The sequence below is a fragment of the Sander vitreus genome, chromosome 19, assembly GCF_031162955.1.
Source record: "Sander vitreus isolate 19-12246 chromosome 19, sanVit1, whole genome shotgun sequence".
NCBI lineage: Eukaryota > Metazoa > Chordata > Actinopteri > Perciformes > Percidae > Sander > Sander vitreus.
Genome location: NC_135873.1, coordinates 6,163,301 through 6,183,559, shown reverse-complemented (window position 1 = coordinate 6,183,559; position 20,259 = coordinate 6,163,301). Strand labels below are relative to the sequence as shown.

The 20,259-nt window shown below is 39.7% G+C and overlaps 2 protein-coding genes across 2 annotated transcripts in view; one reads left to right on the top strand and one right to left on the bottom strand.

Annotated features, from left to right (window-relative positions):
• The first annotated feature begins 1,001 nt into the window (after positions 1 to 1,001).
• tnfsf12 (TNF superfamily member 12) lies at positions 1,002 to 7,528 on the top strand. Its single transcript, XM_078275941.1, has 6 exons — positions 1,002 to 1,749; positions 3,140 to 3,221; positions 4,933 to 4,989; positions 5,136 to 5,159; positions 5,316 to 5,443; positions 6,268 to 7,528. The coding sequence occupies exons 1-6, from the start codon at positions 1,576 to 1,578 to the stop codon at positions 6,541 to 6,543; spliced, it is 741 nt and encodes a 246-aa protein (XP_078132067.1). The 5' UTR covers positions 1,002 to 1,575; the 3' UTR covers positions 6,544 to 7,528.
• A 6,468-nt stretch (positions 7,529 to 13,996) lies between these two features.
• chd3 (chromodomain helicase DNA binding protein 3) overlaps positions 13,997 to 20,259 on the bottom strand; it is a 46,709-nt gene continuing 40,446 nt past the window's right edge. Inside the window, exon 40 of the mRNA XM_078276237.1 lies at positions 13,997 to 16,071. Within this exon, the coding sequence (XP_078132363.1) occupies positions 15,968 to 16,071 (104 nt within the window). The 3' untranslated portion in view covers positions 13,997 to 15,967. The remainder of the gene's footprint in view (positions 16,072 to 20,259) is intronic.

Here is a 20,259-nt window from a genome sequence, read left to right as displayed (position 1 = left end):
CTAAGCTGAATGAATGAAACTAAAAGTTTTCTCAAATCGAATGACTGTAGTTGGACTTCTTTAGCAAAGTTTTGTTTTTAAGCTTTTTGAGTGTTATTTATTTATTTATTATCTGCTCTAGCTTTTCCAACGTTTTAAACACAGATATGCTTTGCTAAATGATGTAAAAAAATAAAATTGCATTAAAAAAAATAAAATAAAATTGAAACACGTTACATTTTCTTGAGGAAGGACGCCTAAACCCCCGCCAAATACGTGCACCCAAGTCTTCCAAAAAGCTAGGGAAAACACTGCTAGAACCTGCATGAGAAAAGTATTTAGGCTTCCTGCTGCCCCCCCATTTTTGAAAACCAAGACTGTTTTACTGTTTACTTGTTTGACTGCTCTGTCCAGTTGACACAAAGGAATAAAACCTCTCACACCGCAGTTAAATAACAGTGTTGGGCTTCTAGATTTTTGTCATAAACTTATCTAAATGTAATTTTAATACGATTCACATTTGGACAAATAATGATGAGCTTAAAAAGAATGCTTATCTAAGGTGAAACTAAAGGCAGTATGCAACAGCATTTGACCTATAGGGGGCCTACTAACACAACATTTCCCATTAATCCCATTACAATGTTAAAAATACAATTTAGGATAGAACTTTAGTCTCAAATATGCTCAGTGCACATCCTATCTATACATACACTGTAAAATAAAATAAATAATAAAATACAGTAAAACAACATATGTGCACTACAACAAAAGGAGGAAGAAATGACAAATGGTATTTGTGCAATGCATAGGTGAAAGTAAAGGGTACTATTACTATGATTTTCTTTTATATTTTAGATTAAGAAATTGGCTATTGGGATCAATATCAGTCGTTGACTCGCTTGTTGATGGTACACTGGATGAACAGCGAGTGCATCATCCCCACCAGTCATTACCTAAACACTACAGCCACCGTGTGGTTACAAACGGAACTGTTACACGCGTGACTGGCACATATTTTCAAGGCATGCAAGTTGATGAAAGTGACTCGAGAGGCAGAGGAAGCCGCGGCGCTCACCTCGTTGGTTTTTACGGCGGATGCACGCCGGTATCACAACATCAGAGCTCACCGAGGGCGCGCGGAAAGTTCACCTCAAAGTCTGTCTGTGTGTGAATGCACGCCCATGTGTGCTCTGTCTGTCTGTCTGTCTAATAGAGTGACCCCCCAGCGCGCTGTTTAAAGGGAAGACAAGAGAGCTGAGTCAACGAATCACAAGGAGAACGATGCAACAGTTGATGTGCGCAAGTTGCAGTTTTCTTGTATTTGGAGGCACGCGGAGGATGGTGGCTTTGATGTGTGGGGAAGAAAGATCGGATGATTTGTCGCGTTAAAACCCCTCATCTGTCAGATAAACCGATAATTAAACAGAAAGATCTTCCCGTTTAAAAAGCAGTAGGTTGTCTACTCGCGCGTCTTTCTTATCAAAATGGACATTTGGACAGAAACGCATTTGGAGGGACTTGCTCTGCTGGAATGAAGTTGAAGTGGATTTCGGATGGTCTGCGGCGGTGAGTAGCAGTGCAGTCTGCACCAACATGCATCGGATTCTGCAGAGGAGGCGAGTGCGCAAGCTGCGGGTCTTCTGGGCGTCTCTGGCCCTGGTGGCTCTGTCTCTGGCCGCATGCAGCGCGCTTTTTACGGCGTGGACTTGGCGACAGACGCGGGACTTGTCTCAGTCCTTTAAGATTCTGCAGGACCGAATGGAGCAGGTATCATACTTTTGTATTGTTGTACATACTTTTGTATCATACTTCAAACCCAGTCAAGCCTGCAAACATGAATGGCACGCATATTTGTACCAACAATCATATTTACTTGCTGCAACTATTACAGACCTTCAAGTGTTAGTTATGTAACTTTTGTTTTGTGGCTGCGGTTACGGGAATCTTCGCGGGGGGTTATAGGCTATGGAAAAATGCAATTCCACACTTTACCCCCCCCCTTCCCCTTGCACGTAGACTACTCTATTCTATTACACCATTTCTCTGCTTGGCACTTTAATGGCTTACCAATAAGTGCAGTCAGGTTGTGTGGAGTTACTGCTTATTTTTGTGTCCAACCCCCCTCAGCTCCCCCCGCCATGTTTAATTACTCTGGTGCCAGTTGTGCTCCAGTTTTATCTCAATTTACTGGAAAGCCTCAACTATTTGGCATGTGAGCGCTTTATACTCAACTGACTGCACAGAGGCTTGAGGCTGTGAAACAGGCTGGATGGTAAAATGTGGCAAGTGTAAGGCATTTGCAACATGCACAGCCACTTCTTGTGCACGGGTCAGGATTAACTATGTAGTTAAATGAGCAGAAACCAGTCCTAAATTATGTGCAATCTCATGCAAAGTGCAGTTTGGAAATGTTAGGCTCTAGCACGAGGTTGCATCACAAGGCAAATTATTTCTGTAAAAGCAGCCAAAAGGAGCTGATGGAAATTCTTCTGGTTTCAAGTCCACAGTATTTACAAAACCAGGTTGCACTGGATTTGAAATCAGGAGGACAGGTTGGCTGTGTATCATGCTCACACACACACACACACACACACACACACACACACACACACACACACACTAAAATGGGACACGTGGAGTGTTGATGCTGGAGCCTTTCCCAAGGGGCCCCATTCTGTCCATTTGACCGTTGGCCAACTCCTGATGAGAGCCAGTGAGTGAACGTCTGGAGAGCGAAGAGCAACTCGCTGCCTCTATTTCCACAGTAGCAGTAAATTTAAACATACTATCTGAACCACTATTCCTCTTACTTCATATAGGCCTCCTTGGGTCATTCAGTGGGCCCCAAGCCAAAGGTTTAAAACTTTGCTGGCTTGACAAAATTCATTCCTTTCTCAAAAAGGGGAGTAAAGATGTGAGGAATCCAAAGCACTAAAAACATGCATTAGGTGTCGCAACCAGTCTCTGAGGAAGTGGTAGACCTATTCTAAAGCGAGCATGGCAGCCGGGGCAGGATACTGGAAAAGACAAGCCTGTTTATGTGGCTGGCTGGCTGGAAGAGGCCGTTTGAGGCTGCATAGGATCTGTGCCAGAAAAAAGTCATAATAAACTTATTGGACATTTGTTAATAGTGCGTTTTTTCTCTCTCTTTCAACAGGTCAATACACAGAGGAAGGCCATTGTTCAGCTCATTCTGGAGAAGAGAGAGCTGCTAGTGGGGCAGCGCGTGAAGAGAGATGGTATTTAAAATCAAAAGTCTTCCACAGCTTAAAATTCTTAACTTCCGCACCACCAGCATATAGAAGTTTTGTGCTTTTTAGCCGTCCCAAATCACCACAGACACAATACTTACCAACCATGCTCAGTTTTTGTTTTTTTTTGTTTTCGGGAAGAACATAAACAAACGCTGGCCAGTCTTGGCCCACATGCCACTTTGGTCAGGCCTAGCGGGCCGCAGGCACAACCCGCTGCTAAAAGTTGACACAGGAAAAAGAAGGCAGCTGGATGAATGTTTCAGAAATTACAGGTCTGACCAGAACGGCCTCGAAGCCCAGAAAACCAGCTGGCGCGGGAGCGAGGCCTTGTTGCACGCTTTTGGGCAATGAAATAGATTTTTTCTTTCCCCCCCCCTCCCCCCCAAGCACACGACTGACAAAGATTTGTTGTGAAAGCGGTGATATTTGATGACCTATCATTGCAGTATTTATAGCCCCTGCTTACGTCACCATCACGAGATAGCTTGATTGTTCACATTTTGTCCGAGAGCGAACCCTCAGACACTTTTATACTCGAATTTAGTCGAGGGATGAATGTCCAAATTTAACAAAAGGATTCATTTAGAGAGCTGCATGTCTCGCCAAAATATCTATATTGATATCCTGCTGATATTAGCTTTTTTCTTTAGTAACTGATATCAAACTTTGTCTTCCAAAACACATTAAACAGTGTTTCAGAAATTCATGGCTATTGATGGGAATAAAAAAAAGCAGCTTTTTCCAGTTTGTGGAAAGTTGACCACCGCGGTGCAGCGTTTCAGCAGGACACTGCTGGTATGTTCTCTACTGATGACTGACAGCTTAAGTCAGGAAACTCTGGCCAGCCTGAGGGCTTTACGCTCGGCCATAGCAAATCCTAAATCTACAGGGTCACCCACCTGTGAGTTATTTTAGCAGGGACTTAATCTTCCTGTATATTGGCGGGGGCCCCGGTGTTTGGCTGCCCAGTCTCAAAACATGAAGTATGCATTTCTCAGTTCATACATACAGTATTCAAGTTGTATCTATCTGTGTCTGAAATCACTCCCCGTAGGCCAGATTGCAAAGCTAAAATAAACCTTTAGTGAGTAACAAGAGCAGGCATTCTGCAGCTCTGGCCTTTTAGTGTTGTGTTTTATTTATTGTATTTATCCGAGCAGGGGCCGTAGCTGTTGCTTCACTCTGTTCTTAAATCAACTTCTTTTGGGTCACAGAGCAGCCAAAGACCTTTTTGACTCTCTTTTTTCCGGCACCTCATTTCTCTCATTCAGTGTTCTTAGCTTTGTCTCTGAGGCTACATTTAATGCTTTTACTTTTCCCCTGTCTATCTTGTCTTTGTCCAACCTCCCCTACACACATAGCTCTCCATCCTCCTTCACTCCATCTCTCTAATTTCTCTGTATTTTCTAGATGACTGCGACCAGCTGGCACTAAGATTAGCCCCCACAGGCAAAAAGAGAAGACGCACACGCTTTTGACTGAAAATAACAGTTTGAGGAAATATATTTAAGCAGATGACAGGAAATCCTTTGCCCATCTGCTAACCACGTTAAAAAGAGCCAGGTTAAATCTTAATGGCTTCAAATTAACACACCATGTTATTAGACAGATACAGATGGGAATGATTGTTTTATTAAACAACCACAGATGTGATTTCTCTGCCATTCATATTCTGTCTCTCCTTGCCTTCTGAAAGGGGGGGCGCGGCAAGGGAGGAATGGAAATGGAAAGAAAGCGGCGTCTCATTTTGAGAGTAAGTGGCTTGGCAGATCCCTTATAGTCGTCTCGTGTAGCATCTGCTGAAGTGGTTTCAAATCATATACCCCTATACGATTGCACTCATAAAATCTTAATTGACTTTCCCTTTTCTCTCTCAATGTGTCTTTCACTTTCCACCAGTAACCAAAGTCTCCTCTCACCAAGGTAAGAGTCATAAAAATGAAGGATGGAAGATAATCTGTGAAATCTTTGTCTACGAGATAGTTAACCTTAGTGTGTGTGTGTGTGTGTGTGTGTGTGTGTGTGTGTGTGTGTGTGTGTGTGTGTGTGTGTGTGTGTGTGTGTGTGTGTGTGTGTCAGTGGGAGAGGGTGGTGTGATAAAGGGTTGGGAAGAGAGGACGTTGAATATGAGCAAAGCGGTGAGGTACAACAAGGAACAAGGCACCTTCACTGTGGAGAAAGCGGGCGTCTATTTCCTGTTCTGCCAGGTGAGTTTGTGCTGGGAGTTGGAGTTTATTAACAAACTACACCAGCATCACTCTCGTCTCATCCTCACGTTCCCCACACATGGCACACAGTATCAAAAACTGTCAGGTACTGAATGTTGGCGTGGTCAGATTCATTTCCTAATTGAAATCAACAGCTTTGCTAATTAAAGGCTGAATTGTATGTAGTCAAAGTCCTCATATGGTTGAGATGAGACCATTTTGTCCAATTGTATTCCTCAATGTGATTGAAGGAAGGTTTTGTTATCAGAACCAAAACTTTGGTGCTGGACAATTCAAGCAATTGTCTTTGAAGTGTCTTTTAAAAGTAACATGCAGTTTATATTTGATTAAAAAGAATTCAAAATGATTAAATTGGGTTTGCTCTTAAAATTGGTTTCCTTACTTTTCTGAGGTGAAGTGGTGAAGAAACCTTAGATTGATTTCATATTTGCAGTGAATCAGCAGAGTCTTGGGACGCAGCACCACTTCTAAGATTTCTTACCTAATGCGGCTTCATAAAAAACAGTCTTTACTTTGTACAAACATCAGTCACACTGTACTGGTACGTATCATGTTTTCATGGAGAGGTGGATATCAGGATTTGGGTAATCTCATGTAGCCAGACCTTGGTCTTGTCAAGTTGACAAGAGGTCTGGAGAAAATCTAGTCAGAAAGAAAGAAAGAAAGAATGAATTACAATAGCGGGACCTTGGAAATCCTGATGTAGTCCTGGTTAGTTTTCATTTGAATAGTTGAGAAACAAGTTCTCTTAGTGTCTCTGCTAACATCTCTTGATGAGATAATCATCTCTTCTGTCTCCTCAGGTGTTGTTCAACGAGCAGCAGTCTCAGTATGTGAAGCTGGATGTGGTGACCAGCGGCCAGAGGCCTCAGAAGCTGCAGTGCATGGAGGGTTACGGGACGACCCCTTCCGCCGGGCCGCACCCGTTCCACTTCCTGAAGCCCTGCCAGGTGTCCGGCCTCTTGCGACTGGACAAAGGCACGGAGCTGCAGGCCATCACAGGCTCGTCCTTCAGACTCCATACTCTGGGCAATCCTTCAGCCTCGCCTCACATCTTCAGCATCTTTAAAGTGAACTGAAGTGTGGAATTTTTTTTTTTTTTTACACAAACTCATCTAAGAACAACAACTTTTCTTTGTATGGATGAGGTTTTTTTTTTCTACATGGTAAAACAGTCATGAGCAGTCTGGGCATCACATCATGCCACAGCCTCTTCCTAAAGATGGCTATTTGACAGACAAATCAGACATTTGTGGAAGTTGTTGTGGATTTTTTTTTTTTTGCTCTGGGCAGCGGTGCTGTTTTGGAACGCAAAACACAGACTTTTGGATTAAAATCAAGAACCGAAGTGGACGAAATGAATGTGTCCCACCAGGAGAACAGATGTTATGGAAGCTGTTCTGTAGATAATGGGCTTCATATAAAAAGAAAAATACTTGGATGTTCATCTTAGCCTTCGTATCATGTAATAAATTGTGCTTACACTCTCTTTATAAGACTGACAGTAAAGCTGTGCATGCACCTTCCACTTTTATATCACCGGTGCCTTAAGAATCTGAGAGCACGTCTGAAAGCGTCAGATCTCGACACTATAAACAGCCGACACGAGTTGTCAATGATTTTTTTATACAATGCAGCGTCTGTGTGTGAAATCTGATGTATAAACCAATTCTTGGGTATACTGATTTTATGATCTTTACAATGCAATGTGTGTCTGAGTGTCAAATTACGCAAGTCTTCTTTAAATACTTTGTATATACACATCACACATTTTACTTTTTACATTTTTTATGTGGATGTGAATTTGTGCTCTTTTATAAGGTTAAATTTGATTGTAAGGTATTTGTGTACAGTATTGGCTTGACTTTTGGAAAGTACATACAGGTTTAAATATAGCTGGGTCTGTCTTTTCTGTTATCTGTTTGATGGCCCAAAAACCATCACTTCCAAGCTGTATAAATCATCAGATAATTGTTAATTGACTGCAAGTGTTAGTCCTCATACTGTACGTCCAAAGCTATAGTGTAAGTAAAAGTTGATATTAAATATTACACCGATTTTGAATTGATTGTTTGGGATTTTCTGTCAGGAAAAGTCTTAATATTAGTATAGTATTAAGACTAGTGCCTATAGCAATACAAGATGTTGTTCAATGAGCAGCAGTCTGATGTATTGATGATACACAGATTTACAGTCTTGTGAGCATGTTGAGGACAGTCTACATGCTCACAATGACGTTAACATGCTGATGTTTAGCCCATGTTACCTTAGTTTAGCTAATTGGCATTGAACACAAAGTACAACTGACGCTGATGGGAATGTTATTAGTTTTCCAGGTATTTGGCCATAGAACAGAGTATTGGATGAATAACATTTTAATTAAAGGGCATTTATTTTGCCCTTTAATAACTCAAATTGAGTTGTTTCTCATAGTCAGAAATGGAAAAACCTGACCAACGCACAGCTCTAAAATACCATGAAAAATCCAACCTGCACCCATGGGTCTGGGTTATACGTAAGGGTTAATGCCTGACGAGGTGTCCATTGTCAGGTATTAATGGGTGACGCTGTTGCCTCCGCCGTAGTTCATTAATACCTGACAATGGAAACCTTGAAGGGCATTAACCCACTTATACCATGGTCACTTGACAAATAACGTTTTTTTTTTAACCATTAATTTATATTTTTATTTGTTTTACACTTTTCCAAGTGCCTAGCACCGCCCAAGCACAAAAGAAATGCCAATAAACCAGAGCATGTTTTTCTCCCATCCCGGAATGCTGTGTGGCCTAGCCAGACCCTCCTCCGCAGCGCTGTGGAGCGAGACTAGCCGCAGCATGATGTAGCAACATGAACAGCAAACGGGATGTGAGATAACGTTATTCGCTGTGAAACAAAGTCAGTTCAGAAGGGATGGTGCAATTTACTTCTTGCAGCTTGTGTGTTAGCGTCATCCTGTGGTGTTACGAGGACGAGGCACTGAAACACCACGCAGCGTTGGTAATAACAGACATTTTCTTCTTTTAATGTAGCGCATTCATTTAGAACGGTAAACAGTCAGTTTCACCCGAACTCCTTTAGTAGCTGTCTTTTTTATGGACACATGCAGCCAATCAGAATCGTGTATTCACCCAGACCATGATTTAGGAAGACTGACAGCATAAAATCCAAATTAAATCCAATATTCATCACGTCGTCTGATTTTTGTTCTGAAAGGTTTCTCAGTCACGTTGTTAGTCACTTTACTTTTTTGAATTCTCTTTTTAGAAATGAAACTCCTTCCATTCTCTCATATACTGCTGCTTTCTGTTATATTCCCTGCTACAATACAAACACTGTGTATTTCTAGCAGTGGGTTCAGCACTCCCACTCTTGTTTATAAGTAGTTTTTGTGGACGGACCACATTGGTTTCTCCTCAGCACTTTACTGCAGCGAACGTAATGGTTTTAATTCGAGCAAAACATTCATGTTTTCAAATGGAAAAATGTCAGATTTTGTGTAGACCTTATATATCCTGTTTTATTTCCTCATCGTTTTCCTCTTCCCTTTTGTGTCTCACTCACCCCCCACCCCCCTGTGCACCTCATATTTCCTTGTCAGCACTGATCAGACCGCACAGACACACACTGAATCCCCAGAGTGTCCTCTGCACACACAGCAGCCATCTAAATTTTCACTTCCTGAATCTGAACCTGAACCACATAGCTGAAGGTCTTTGAGGAAAAACATGCCCCGCCACACACACACACACACACACACACACACACACACACACACACACACACACACACACACACACACACACACACACACACACACACACACACACCCCTGCCCCTATTCCTTTTTTTCTAAATGTCAAAGTTTATTACCACCTCGGAAAAGTCTTGTGAAGAAGTTCTCTGTAAAATGATGATGATTTGTGCAATGCCTGGGTGTTTTTTTTAATTTTTTTTATTTCTTCTGAACTCACTCATCAATGAACTTCTTTTTTTGTGTGGGAAAAGTCCCTTAAAATGTCTTCACATTTCATGAAAAAGCTGAGAAAAACAGCTTGTTGTCTCCAAAAACGAAGGTGAGCAGAAAATGTAGTAGTTAGTTATGTAATGTTATGAAATGGAATAAAATGAATGGGATATACAATAGATACAAAGCTGATTTGAAGCAAATCAATATTTTGTATTAATAAATGGTCAAATTATTATTTGATCATTATTATTTGACACATTATTATGTGTAATGTGAAAGGGGTTGCTCTGCTTGTAATGACACAAACCCACAGATAATTATCACTGCAGTTCCCCTCAGCTCAATCGAGCGTTTTAGCATCTTTAAGCTGTTAAACTGTCTTGGTTTTACAGCCCGCAACGTTACTGTTTTTGTTCACTACCACCGCTCTCATCAGCATCGTTTCCAGCTGTGATAAACCCACTGTACGCTACCTTACCAGCACAGACAGTAGACCGGCAACAATAGCAACTAGCTGGTGAATATAGTGGAGCACCTAACAGCTAAAGAGCCAGATATTTCTCTCAGGAGTTGGTAGAGACCAAAACGAAGCTAAAAGGACACGAAAATAAATCCAAATGAATGCTTATGTTGCTCCATAACAGAATGTGTAAATGGCATCTGTTTGCTTACACACTAATCATAACAACTTTAAGGTGATAATATGTTAGTGTTTCGCTGCCCCCAAGTGGCCAAAAAATCAGTTAATATTAAAGAAAAGTTTTTATAATATAGAATATGCCATCAGTTAAAAATGTACACCACATACCGCAAAGCACTGTGAACAGTTCAAACAAGGATTGCTTTTTCCCTCTCAGATTGTTGCATTTGAAGGATTTTTAGAGGCTCTGAGCTGAAAGTATACAGCGTTTGCCAAGGGAGAAGCAAAACAGAGAGAAGCCATTTTTCTATCTTATCCACTTATTCATCTTGTGATCCCTCATATTTATTTTGGGGCCCCTTGGGGGGTTTGGACTCCCATCCTAAGAAGGTATGAGAGTGTCCCTGAACCTGTTAAGTCTGCAAGTTTAATGTCCATTTGTTGCAATAATATATAAATAATGTTAATGTTATACTTCATATATTACTAAAAGTACCAACTGATAGCATCTGAAGAGTGAATATTTCATAATTTGGGTGAGTTTCGTGAATGAGTTTAATTACATTTTCAACAATATCAGTTAAAATGTCCTACATTTTGACATTTAAATAGATTCTGCAGTGAAACTAAGTTTTTCCACATAAAAACATCATGCCTGAAACATAAGTGCAAAATAAATGTACAGTTACATAAGAGCCTTCACAGGGAACAGTCAATAAATTATCTATAATGAGCCTGTCATTGTGCACTTAATGGGAGTTCACCTAATCTCCAGACACTTATCATCACTTATCATCATAAAGCTGAGATAACAGTAAATAGTGAACTGTGTGGCATTAAGTCTGTTCTGAATAACAGAGGAGGGTGACTCTTCACCTGTAGTCATCATGAATCACTAACCATCTGCTCTTCAAGGTTGTGGTGTGTGGGAGAATTAAGAATGTGTGATAGAGGCCTGTGAAGAGGAGACATTGCATCACTGCATTGCTCTCACAGCCACCCACATTGACATCTTCCTGCTTTCACGCAGCATCCACGGACATCAGCGCAGATTGACTGCAATTTTTAGTCTCTGATGACAACTGTCATCAGTAAGAGGTTAAGTTTTATTTACTTTCATTTCGCAACCAAAGCTAGATAGAACAGACTTTTTTCTGCAAAGCCATGCTTCAAACTGTTTTTTGAGATTCACCAATTTTACATTTTCAGCCTATTTTTGATCTACAGGCTTTTATTTACACTCAGGATCTGAATCAGTTAGTTTAAGACCTGTTAAACCTTCCGTATTAAGTTGTAATATATGCAGGAAAAGGGACAGAGCATATTTTAATTTATAATTTGTGGAACAAAGTGGCGCCTTAAATGTTGTTTATGCCTCTCAGTGTGCCTTTGCATAAGTTAAATGTCCACTAAGCTGCCATGAAAAGTAAGGGCGTAAAATTGAGCAGTAAAAAGGCCATCAATTTATATCAGGTGGTATTTGCAAATTACGAGATGACAATGGTATTTTAAGCTATTTTAAAGTAAAACTATGTACCTGTTGAAAGAAAGAAATAACAACCATACTCTTACAAATGAAAAGTTACATTCATAAGCATTAAAATGCAACCTTGTTCAATACACTGGGGTTTTGCTGCACCAGTAGACCTGTACAGTCTTACTTGGTCTGAAATAGTAGTTTAGGATGACTATTTTGTTACTTGCGCTAGCTACTGTGCGACTATTCAAGGGTGGAAAGAGTAGGCTACAAGAATATTTTACTCAAGCAAAAGTACTGTTAAAGACATTTTACTCAAGTAAAAGTTACTTACTTGTGTAAAATGTACAAAGTAGTAGGTCAGTTCAAATGTAGCCCTACTCTTGATTAAACTTAGCTTGACGATTGCAACCTACATACAACTGATTATATTATAAGTAAACAAACATCTGTACTTAATCTGCTCTTTTCTTAAATTCTTACTCTTATTTTTAATACATTCTGTGTGGTGGTAGTGTGTGTGTATATATGTATATATATATATATATATTACATACACACACATATATTTATACTTATATTGTTTGTTCTGTTTAACCTGTTTGTTTAACTTATTTTAGAGAATGTGTGACATGCAATCTACAACACCAAAACAAATTCTTGTATGTGTAAAAACGTACTTTAAGCCAGTTTTTCTGATTCTGGATCTTTCTTAGTCTAGCCTTACAAGAACTAGCTGAAGAAGCAGCTAGCTAACCAGAAAAGAGGACAAAATGCTGACAATTACACCAAAATGACCAAAAAGAGCGCTTGGCCCGATACTGCCTAACACGCTGGTATCGGCATCGGAAGTACTGGAGTTTATGCACCATCCAATACTAATGTAGCCTAATAAAGCCCTAAAAAAAAAAAAATCTACGTAAAAGTAGTTTATTTATGTTCTTCCGGTTATAACTGACTGTCAAACTGCATAATAAAAGAAAGTTCTGTGGCATTCATTGTTCATGTTTCACAAATAGTTTAACCTGAGCCAGACTGACAACAAAGATAGAAATAATATCACATCCTTACAGGGATAGTAGCATACAGTTGTTAAAACATAATAAAATATATGACACACTGGTATTGTATCGGTACTGTATTGGCCGATATGCAAGTTCAGGTATCAGAATCGGTATCGGGAAGCAAAAAATGGTATCGGGCCATCTCAACAACCAATACAGATGTGTAAAGACAACTCCATAGCAGCTACAGCCCACCAACACATAGCTAAAGCAAAAAAGAAAGCCTACACACCGCTACACTACTATGTTGCTAGGTAACGCATTGGTTGACGTCCTCCTCTGTACAGGGAGCCATAGAAATAGAATGAGTTAGCTAGCTATCTTACAATGTATTAATGTGTTGTTGTAACTCACGTCTGAAGTTACGCCATTCTGTGAGTGTGGTGCACCGCGAAGTCCTCCTTAATCTGCTCCAGGAATATAACCAGTCCACCTAGCCTCTCTGTCCCACTGCAAAAGCAGCACAAAGGCCTCATGCACTTCAACGAAGATAAAAGTTCCTCAGAAAATGTTGAAGTCACCGCTGGAGGATCCACCGAGAGCACATTAGCATTTAGCTAGCATTTAGCCTTTAGACCCAGCATGCACATTAGCATTTACCTAGTGTTTTAGCCTTTAGACCCAGCATGCACATTAGCATTTACCTAGTGTTTTAGCCTTTAGACCCAGCATGCACATTAGCATTTACCTAGTGTTTTAGCCTTTAGACCCAGCATGCACCTGCTCGCATGGGTGTGTTTCATTTGGGTCCCTTTGCGTGCTGGCCAGGTGGTGCATTAAATCAGTGATTAAGTAACTAAATGCAACCTTCTTTTTTTAATCTATACTGAAATACAATAATGACAATCTAAACCATAACATGTGAAGATAAATGTCTTTGTGTGTAATCTAACCATAATAAAGCCAATTATGTTTCAATAAAATGTTTGCTGTGAGCTAGCTACATGCTAAGGTCCGCATGCTAACATTCTCACAATGACAATGATAACATGCTGATGTTTACAGGTAGCAGGTTTAATGTTTACTATTTTCTGACTGAGTTTAGCATGTTAGCATGCTAACATTTGCTAATTAGCGCTAAACACAAAGTTCAGGATGGGATTTTCATTAGTGTTGCAGGTATTTGGTGAAATTTGACCTGATGGTGGCGCAAGATTAAAAGTCATTGAATCACCAAAGTTATTCTCATTCATCCTAACTTCAATATCTGTAGCAAATTTCATGTCAATCCATCCAATAGTTGCTGAGATATTTCAGTCTGGGCCAAAATGATAGACCAACCGACATCCCTTGAGCCATACTACTAGCTAGCACTACTGGCAAAAACCAAACTGACAATGTGTGTGTAAAATATAAACACCATAACAAAAAATCCACACAGTGCTTTTTATCATTTAATTAATTTTATTACAAACAAAAAAAGAGAAAAAACAAAAAAGGAGATGCATCATCATTGACATGTTTCACTGCCACTCATCATTTGATCAGCACCACTACATACACAGTGACACAAGATACCCAGAAATGAACACAAAACTCTGGAGGGAGGACAAAGAAAAAGAACTAAGTGCGCTTTTAACATTTAATTTCAGGGGTTGCAAAAACTTTAGTATGAAACAATAATTTGTAAAATGGACTATTACCTGGGAAGATCAGTGTAAAATGTCCGGGATTTACAAGATAAATTAACTCCTAACAGTAGCTATCTTTTTTTAGTTTCAATTTAAAGCAGACTAACTAGGATTTACAGGTTGACATCAGGTTCTTAATTCAGTTTGATGACTTTACATTTGTTCAGCTATGTTTATTAAGGCGTTTTTCAATGATTGCAGTATATAAAATGTATTTCCAGCCTTCAATTTTCCAGATAATAACCGTGTATTTTTACTGGGGTTACATAGTATTTTCTTTCTGCTCATAGAAGCATTTAGGGTTACATATGGCATATTTTCTATGTATGTTCATGTCATTTGCAAGCCCCAAATCTAAAAATGTAAGCAAGAAAAACAAGTTTTCTTGTAATATATCTACCTCTGAAGTTAGCTCAACTTCTTCGTTTGCGTTCTCTTGTAATATAGGACAAACATGGCAAAGAGGTGCGTTTGTGTGTCACACATACTGTATCGTTTTTTCATATTTCTCGTTACAAAAAAAATTCTCATTTGGTAGAAGCTTTTTCTCGAATAACAACAGCGAGAACAACGGCAACATTGATGACAATACTCATAACCGCGAGGGTAAAGTATATGACAGGATTTTGTATAAAGAAATAGAAACTTGAAAAAAAAAAAGATTGATAAAGGGAGGGGGTGTCAAGTGGAGTGTTTAGAGTGATTTATGGGTTTTAATAACACTTACTTGCTTATGAAAAGGTTAGAAACATTCATAGGTTTCTGAAAAATAACGTCGTCGCAAACCCCCAAAATACCTCAAAGCTCTTTACATACACTAGAACCAGGGGAGCGAAATGGGATGGCGGCAAATACTTAATGTGGTCCTGAATATAATTATCATATTATACCTTGCTGCACGTGTTTTTATCTGAACATGTACTATTGAAGAAAAAAAAAGAAGAAAAAAAGAATACCTGGAGCTGTGCTTGGAGCTGCTTGGACTGAGAAATCAGAGGTTCAGCCTCTTTTGGGAGAATTAGAAACAGTATTAAAACTGTAGGCACAGCTTGACACCATCCCTCCCCCCCCCCTTCCACGAGACAGCATTATTGTGATTAGAGCATGCTTAAGGGGATGGAGTGCGGCGGTAGAAATGATTTTAGTTTCACATGCAGCTTCCTGTCGAGGGGAGGAGGAAGGGGAAGGTTACATGGTCTATTGAGAGATCTAAAGGTTTTTAGGATTGAGGTGGGTTGAGAGTTGTGTGTGTAAGTGTTGTGTGTGTAATAACTGTAAGTGTGTATGTAGATGAGGTTAGAAGCATCCCAAGAGGAGGAGTAGGAGGCCTGTGTGCAGAGGCCCGCTTATGAGGAGTATAATGGTTTGAGGCAGACAAGAAAAGGTCACAAGAGACAATATGGACTGTATACTGTAGGTGTGTGTGTGTGTGTGTGTGTGTGTGTGTGTGTGTGTGTGTGTGTGTGTGTGTGTGTGTGTGTGTGTGTGTGAATGAAGCAACTACAATCACAAGCAGATCAATAAGTGCAGCCTAATAAGTTAGTCAATTAGTTTTAATACTGGATCTGTGGTTCAATGTTCTGAACAGTGTTACCACCAAAACTTTCTGGAGAGAAGATATCTTTGCAGCAAATGGGGTTCTGTTTCTGTTTCTGTGTGTGTGTGTGTGTGTGTGTGTGTGTGTGTGTGTGTGTGTGTGTGTGTGTGTGTGTGTGTGTAGTCTAGTCGTCGATACAGATGACCTCTCCGCTGCGCTGCTCCCGCCGGTTGACAAGCAACTCTGCTTCCCGCTCCTTCTTCACAGACATGTGAGGACCATTCAACACTGCAGGGGGAGAGAGAGACGCCACAGTCTGAGTTTTCCGTTTAGTCAGTTCCACATGTAACTTGTCTTTGTTTTGATGTTTTCCCTCGCAGACTGAAAACAGAAGATTATCTATGAAACACTGTTTTACTCACATAGGAACGCACAAATGCAAATACGCAAATTTAGATATTTCAATACTGCTATTAAACATCTTTTGGGCATTCATGACAGGCTCGGGCTGGTGAAGACCACTTATGAACAAAAGTGACCCTTGACAACATAAAAAACCTTAGAGAGAACATTAGTCCAGAGACTCTGTTCTGTATGTTTATGAGACATTGCTGGGGCATTTTTTGGATATCTATGTACAATGATATACTTGATGATGATATTCTACTACTACTACTACTACTACTACTACTACTACTACTCCTACCCTACTAGTTGTGGATGTTTCTTAGGTGCACGTGTTTAAGTATTCCAAGCAGGTAGACTCATTGTTGTACATGTTATGTAATGTTTTAAATGTGCTGCATGTTTAGCATTTTTTACTTCAATGAAGGCAATAGTGTAATTACAGTAAATCAGGCCATTACAGAGAGATTAAACATGCTTTTTGTTCTCCATGTTCTCAATTTGTTTTTTACTTCAAATCTGGGTAATTATCTGTTTACTTTGAATATTAAGAAAATTGGGGAAAAGAACAGACTCAAAATAATAATAAAAAAGATGATAAAACAATTTTTAACGCAAACCCCAAACATTTCTTCTTGGTGCACAATTTCTCTCAATTACTGGAAGTAATCTAGGAGAAAATCAACTCCTTTTAAAAATCTGAATGTTTTTCAATTTTCCACTTACAATTGATTTTATTGTACCATTCTCTTCAGGGAATCAAAATATTTTGCAGTGGAGCTAACAAGGGGAACAGGAAAGAGTAACATCCTCTATTGCAACATACAGAAAAGTTTATGGGAAATACGGCCGTAAAAAATATCTCTGGTGCTGAGGGGAAACCTGCCAATCCTCTCATTCTTGTTTATTGATGATAATGCAATCAAGGTATCATAATATAGTGAAAGAGTGAAGCAGCAAGGCTTGCTTGATAATACTTTGATAATCTTTTTAATGAGCGAACTTGCATAATACAGTAAATCAATATATCATATTACATATACAGTATCATGTTTACAATAATAATAAAACCCCAGAAATGCAAAACTTTTAACCTGGAGAAAGTGAGGCCGACAATGAGTAAACACAATCTCACACACACACACACACACACACACACACACACACACACACACACACACATGCACACGCACGTAAAGTCATAGACACACAAACGCACACATGCATGAAAATTAACTTCTTTTTACACGACTGCACAGCTGGCCAGCTAAACTTCCCACATTTGTGCGCTATCATAAATCTGCTGGGGGAGTGGAACGGCAAGTTCAGCGCTCCTATCGAAACAAAGCCAGGAATAGACCAACAGCGCACTTTTCTCACTCGCGCCACGGGAAAAAAATAAACTGTCATAACACCCCTGTGCAGATCAAAGATGCGATAAGGAGTGTATTGAGCTGAAGACGTTTTGGGGGGTAGGGGGGGGGCTGTAACTTTGTGCGTACCAGAGCATGGATCACTTATCTGAACACGTGGCATTTCGCCAGTGGAGGCCAACAGAGGGGATAGAGAGAAAGAAGAGAGCCAGAGTGTGTGTGTGTGTGTGTGTGTGTGTGTGTGTGTGTGTGTGTGTGTCAGACAAAATCTGATAAGAAGCAAAACAAATCGAGGTAAAGACTGGGTGAAAGAGCACGTGGAATTACGGGTGCAGAGCCAAGACAGAGAGTGAAGAGAGAGAAGTAAGCGATGATAAGATGGAGAAAAAAAACCCGGCAGAGTGCTCTAGAAGAGGACAAAAAAAATAGAGCCTGACCGATATGTAGACATAGCCAATAATACAGCCAGAAAGTGCCGTACGGAAATGGCAAAGATGTGATTGCATACTTTGTCCACCAGAGAGCGCTGACAAGTCCATTTTTCAACTGTAAAATGTCCCGCTCGGTACGTTTCGGTCATAATTGTTCAAAAAACTAATTTAAAGGATCTATCTTTTAAGGACTCATAAAAAAAATAAAATAAAAAAAATCTATTTTTGTCAATTTTTAAAATTCCCCTTATAGTTGTAATCCTTAAGATGATCATGAAATCAAAGCCTGCTTTTGATAACATTATTTTTTCAGTAATAGCCATCCGATGTTTTCATATTCAGTAACTATCTCACTATTTAGTAGTTTTCATTGTTAGTGTTACCTACCTACACACGAGGGATTCACATGAAGTGATTCAGCGTATAAGCTTGTTTTGAAAATGAATTGCATCCATATCAGCCTCACTGTTCACTGTTCATTCTCTTAACCCAAACTGTAACGTTTCCTACTTCTGTTGCTCCACATTAAAAACGTTTAACTAGCAAAACACAGGATGGCTTTTATTGTGAAGCAGTCACATAAAACACAATGTTGTCCCCGAGGTTAGCGCTGACCGCAATTGTTCATCAAAAATAACAATCTCGGTATTGGCCTTACAAAAATCCGGTATGACTTGGGCTCTACAAAACCGGCGTATAAGGTAAAGAAGTGGTGAAGATAAAACAGGAGGAGGAATTCAACGAGACACTTGTGTTACAACAGATAATGTACAACAGATTCCCTCTACGATGCCAAATTCACTCTGCAATACTTCACCTCTGTCCATCCAAACTCCTCCTCTATCTCTTTCTCCATACAGATCCCTCGCTCTCTGCAGGCTGCCTGCAGCTTCACAGTAGCAGCAGACTAGACACATAAACATTTTCTTGTCCCAAATTAGGTTGGCAGTGATAATTTTAGTTAGAGTAGATATATAATAAATCCAACAGCCCACATCTGAACATACTGTATCTCTAAGAATTCCATTATTCATCTACTATGCCTAAAACTCTGGGACGGTTCAAGTTCAGAAAAGCAATAAAAACATTCCTGGCCATCATGTCTCTCCCTGTAGGTCCTGCCTATCTGATAGAAGTGAACGCTGCCATCTTGGCAAGAAAACGCAGCATTTTTGCTTGCTGAAAAGCTTTGCGTGAGTGTATCTATGCCAAAAGCTTTCATCAGGAAGAACCTTCTGCCTCTGGACTGTCAACTGTTCAGGAACTAAAAAAGCTCAACTTTGATTTTAGATTTAATAGTCTGTCCAACTGAGACTTGAAAAGAGTTTCGTAAATCATCGTGTTGCAAGAGTTTGGAAGTAAAATTATCAATCAAGGATTTCACTGTAAAAACTTTTTTATTTGCATGCATGTCTATGCTTCTCTGTGTTGTTCTTTTAAGGCTGTGTATTGCACCTCATGATGTGAAATGTGATAATTGAAAGTTGGTCAGATTCTTAGTGTTGGTTACGGATTCTTTGATCAGATATTTCCTGATTTAAACCTGTATTCATTGATTTTACAACACAGACATATCATCACCTTATAAAGTTGATATTGTCGTCATAACGTGTGCCTATTTACACCTCTAGCAAACACGGGACAACATTATCATTCATTTGGACGTGTTTCTGTCCACGCACCTACTGAGAGGCAGTGCAATTTTAGCTCTGTTTTGGTCCCCACCAACTCCTGAAGGAATTATCTGGCTCTTTAGCTGCTACGTGCTCCACTATGTTCACTAGCTAGTCACTAACTTTGTTTGGTACTGAACAGGTAGTGTGCAGTGGCTTTATCAGAACTGTTTTACTTAAACCAGCTGCCTGCAGCTGGAAATGATGTTGATGAGAGTGGTGAGACTGAACCAAAACAGTACAATTGTAGGTCATAAAACCAAAACAATGAGCTGAAAGATGCTAAAATGTACGGTAAAGCAGAGAGGAACTGTAGAGTTTGGTGATAATTCTCAGTGGGTTTGTCATTATGAGTAATTCTTTTCACATAAAAATATTGATTCATGCAGCTTTAGGTTATAATTTTACTACTTTGAGACAGTATTTTGTTAAAATCCTTGTATGGTTGCTTTGTGTTAAAATTAAACATTTGAAAAGTTTAGCTTATTTCTCAATAAACATTCTTATATTCCTTAAAGTAAGGTATCAAAAAAAAAAGTATTGTTTTGGAATAAGTAAAGAAAGTCAGGTATCATATTGCCACGAATATCGTAC

Coding starts and splice junctions, on each gene's coding strand:
- tnfsf12 (XM_078275941.1), top strand. CDS start 1,576: ATGCATCGGATTCTGCAGAGGAGGCGAGTGCGCAAGCTGCGGGTCTTC. Junction 4,990..5,135: donor AGCGGCGTCTCATTTTGAGA/GTAAGTGGCTTG, acceptor ACTTTCCACCAG/TAACCAAAGTCTCCTCTCAC. Junction 5,160..5,315: donor CAAAGTCTCCTCTCACCAAG/GTAAGAGTCATA, acceptor TGTGTGTGTCAG/TGGGAGAGGGTGGTGTGATA.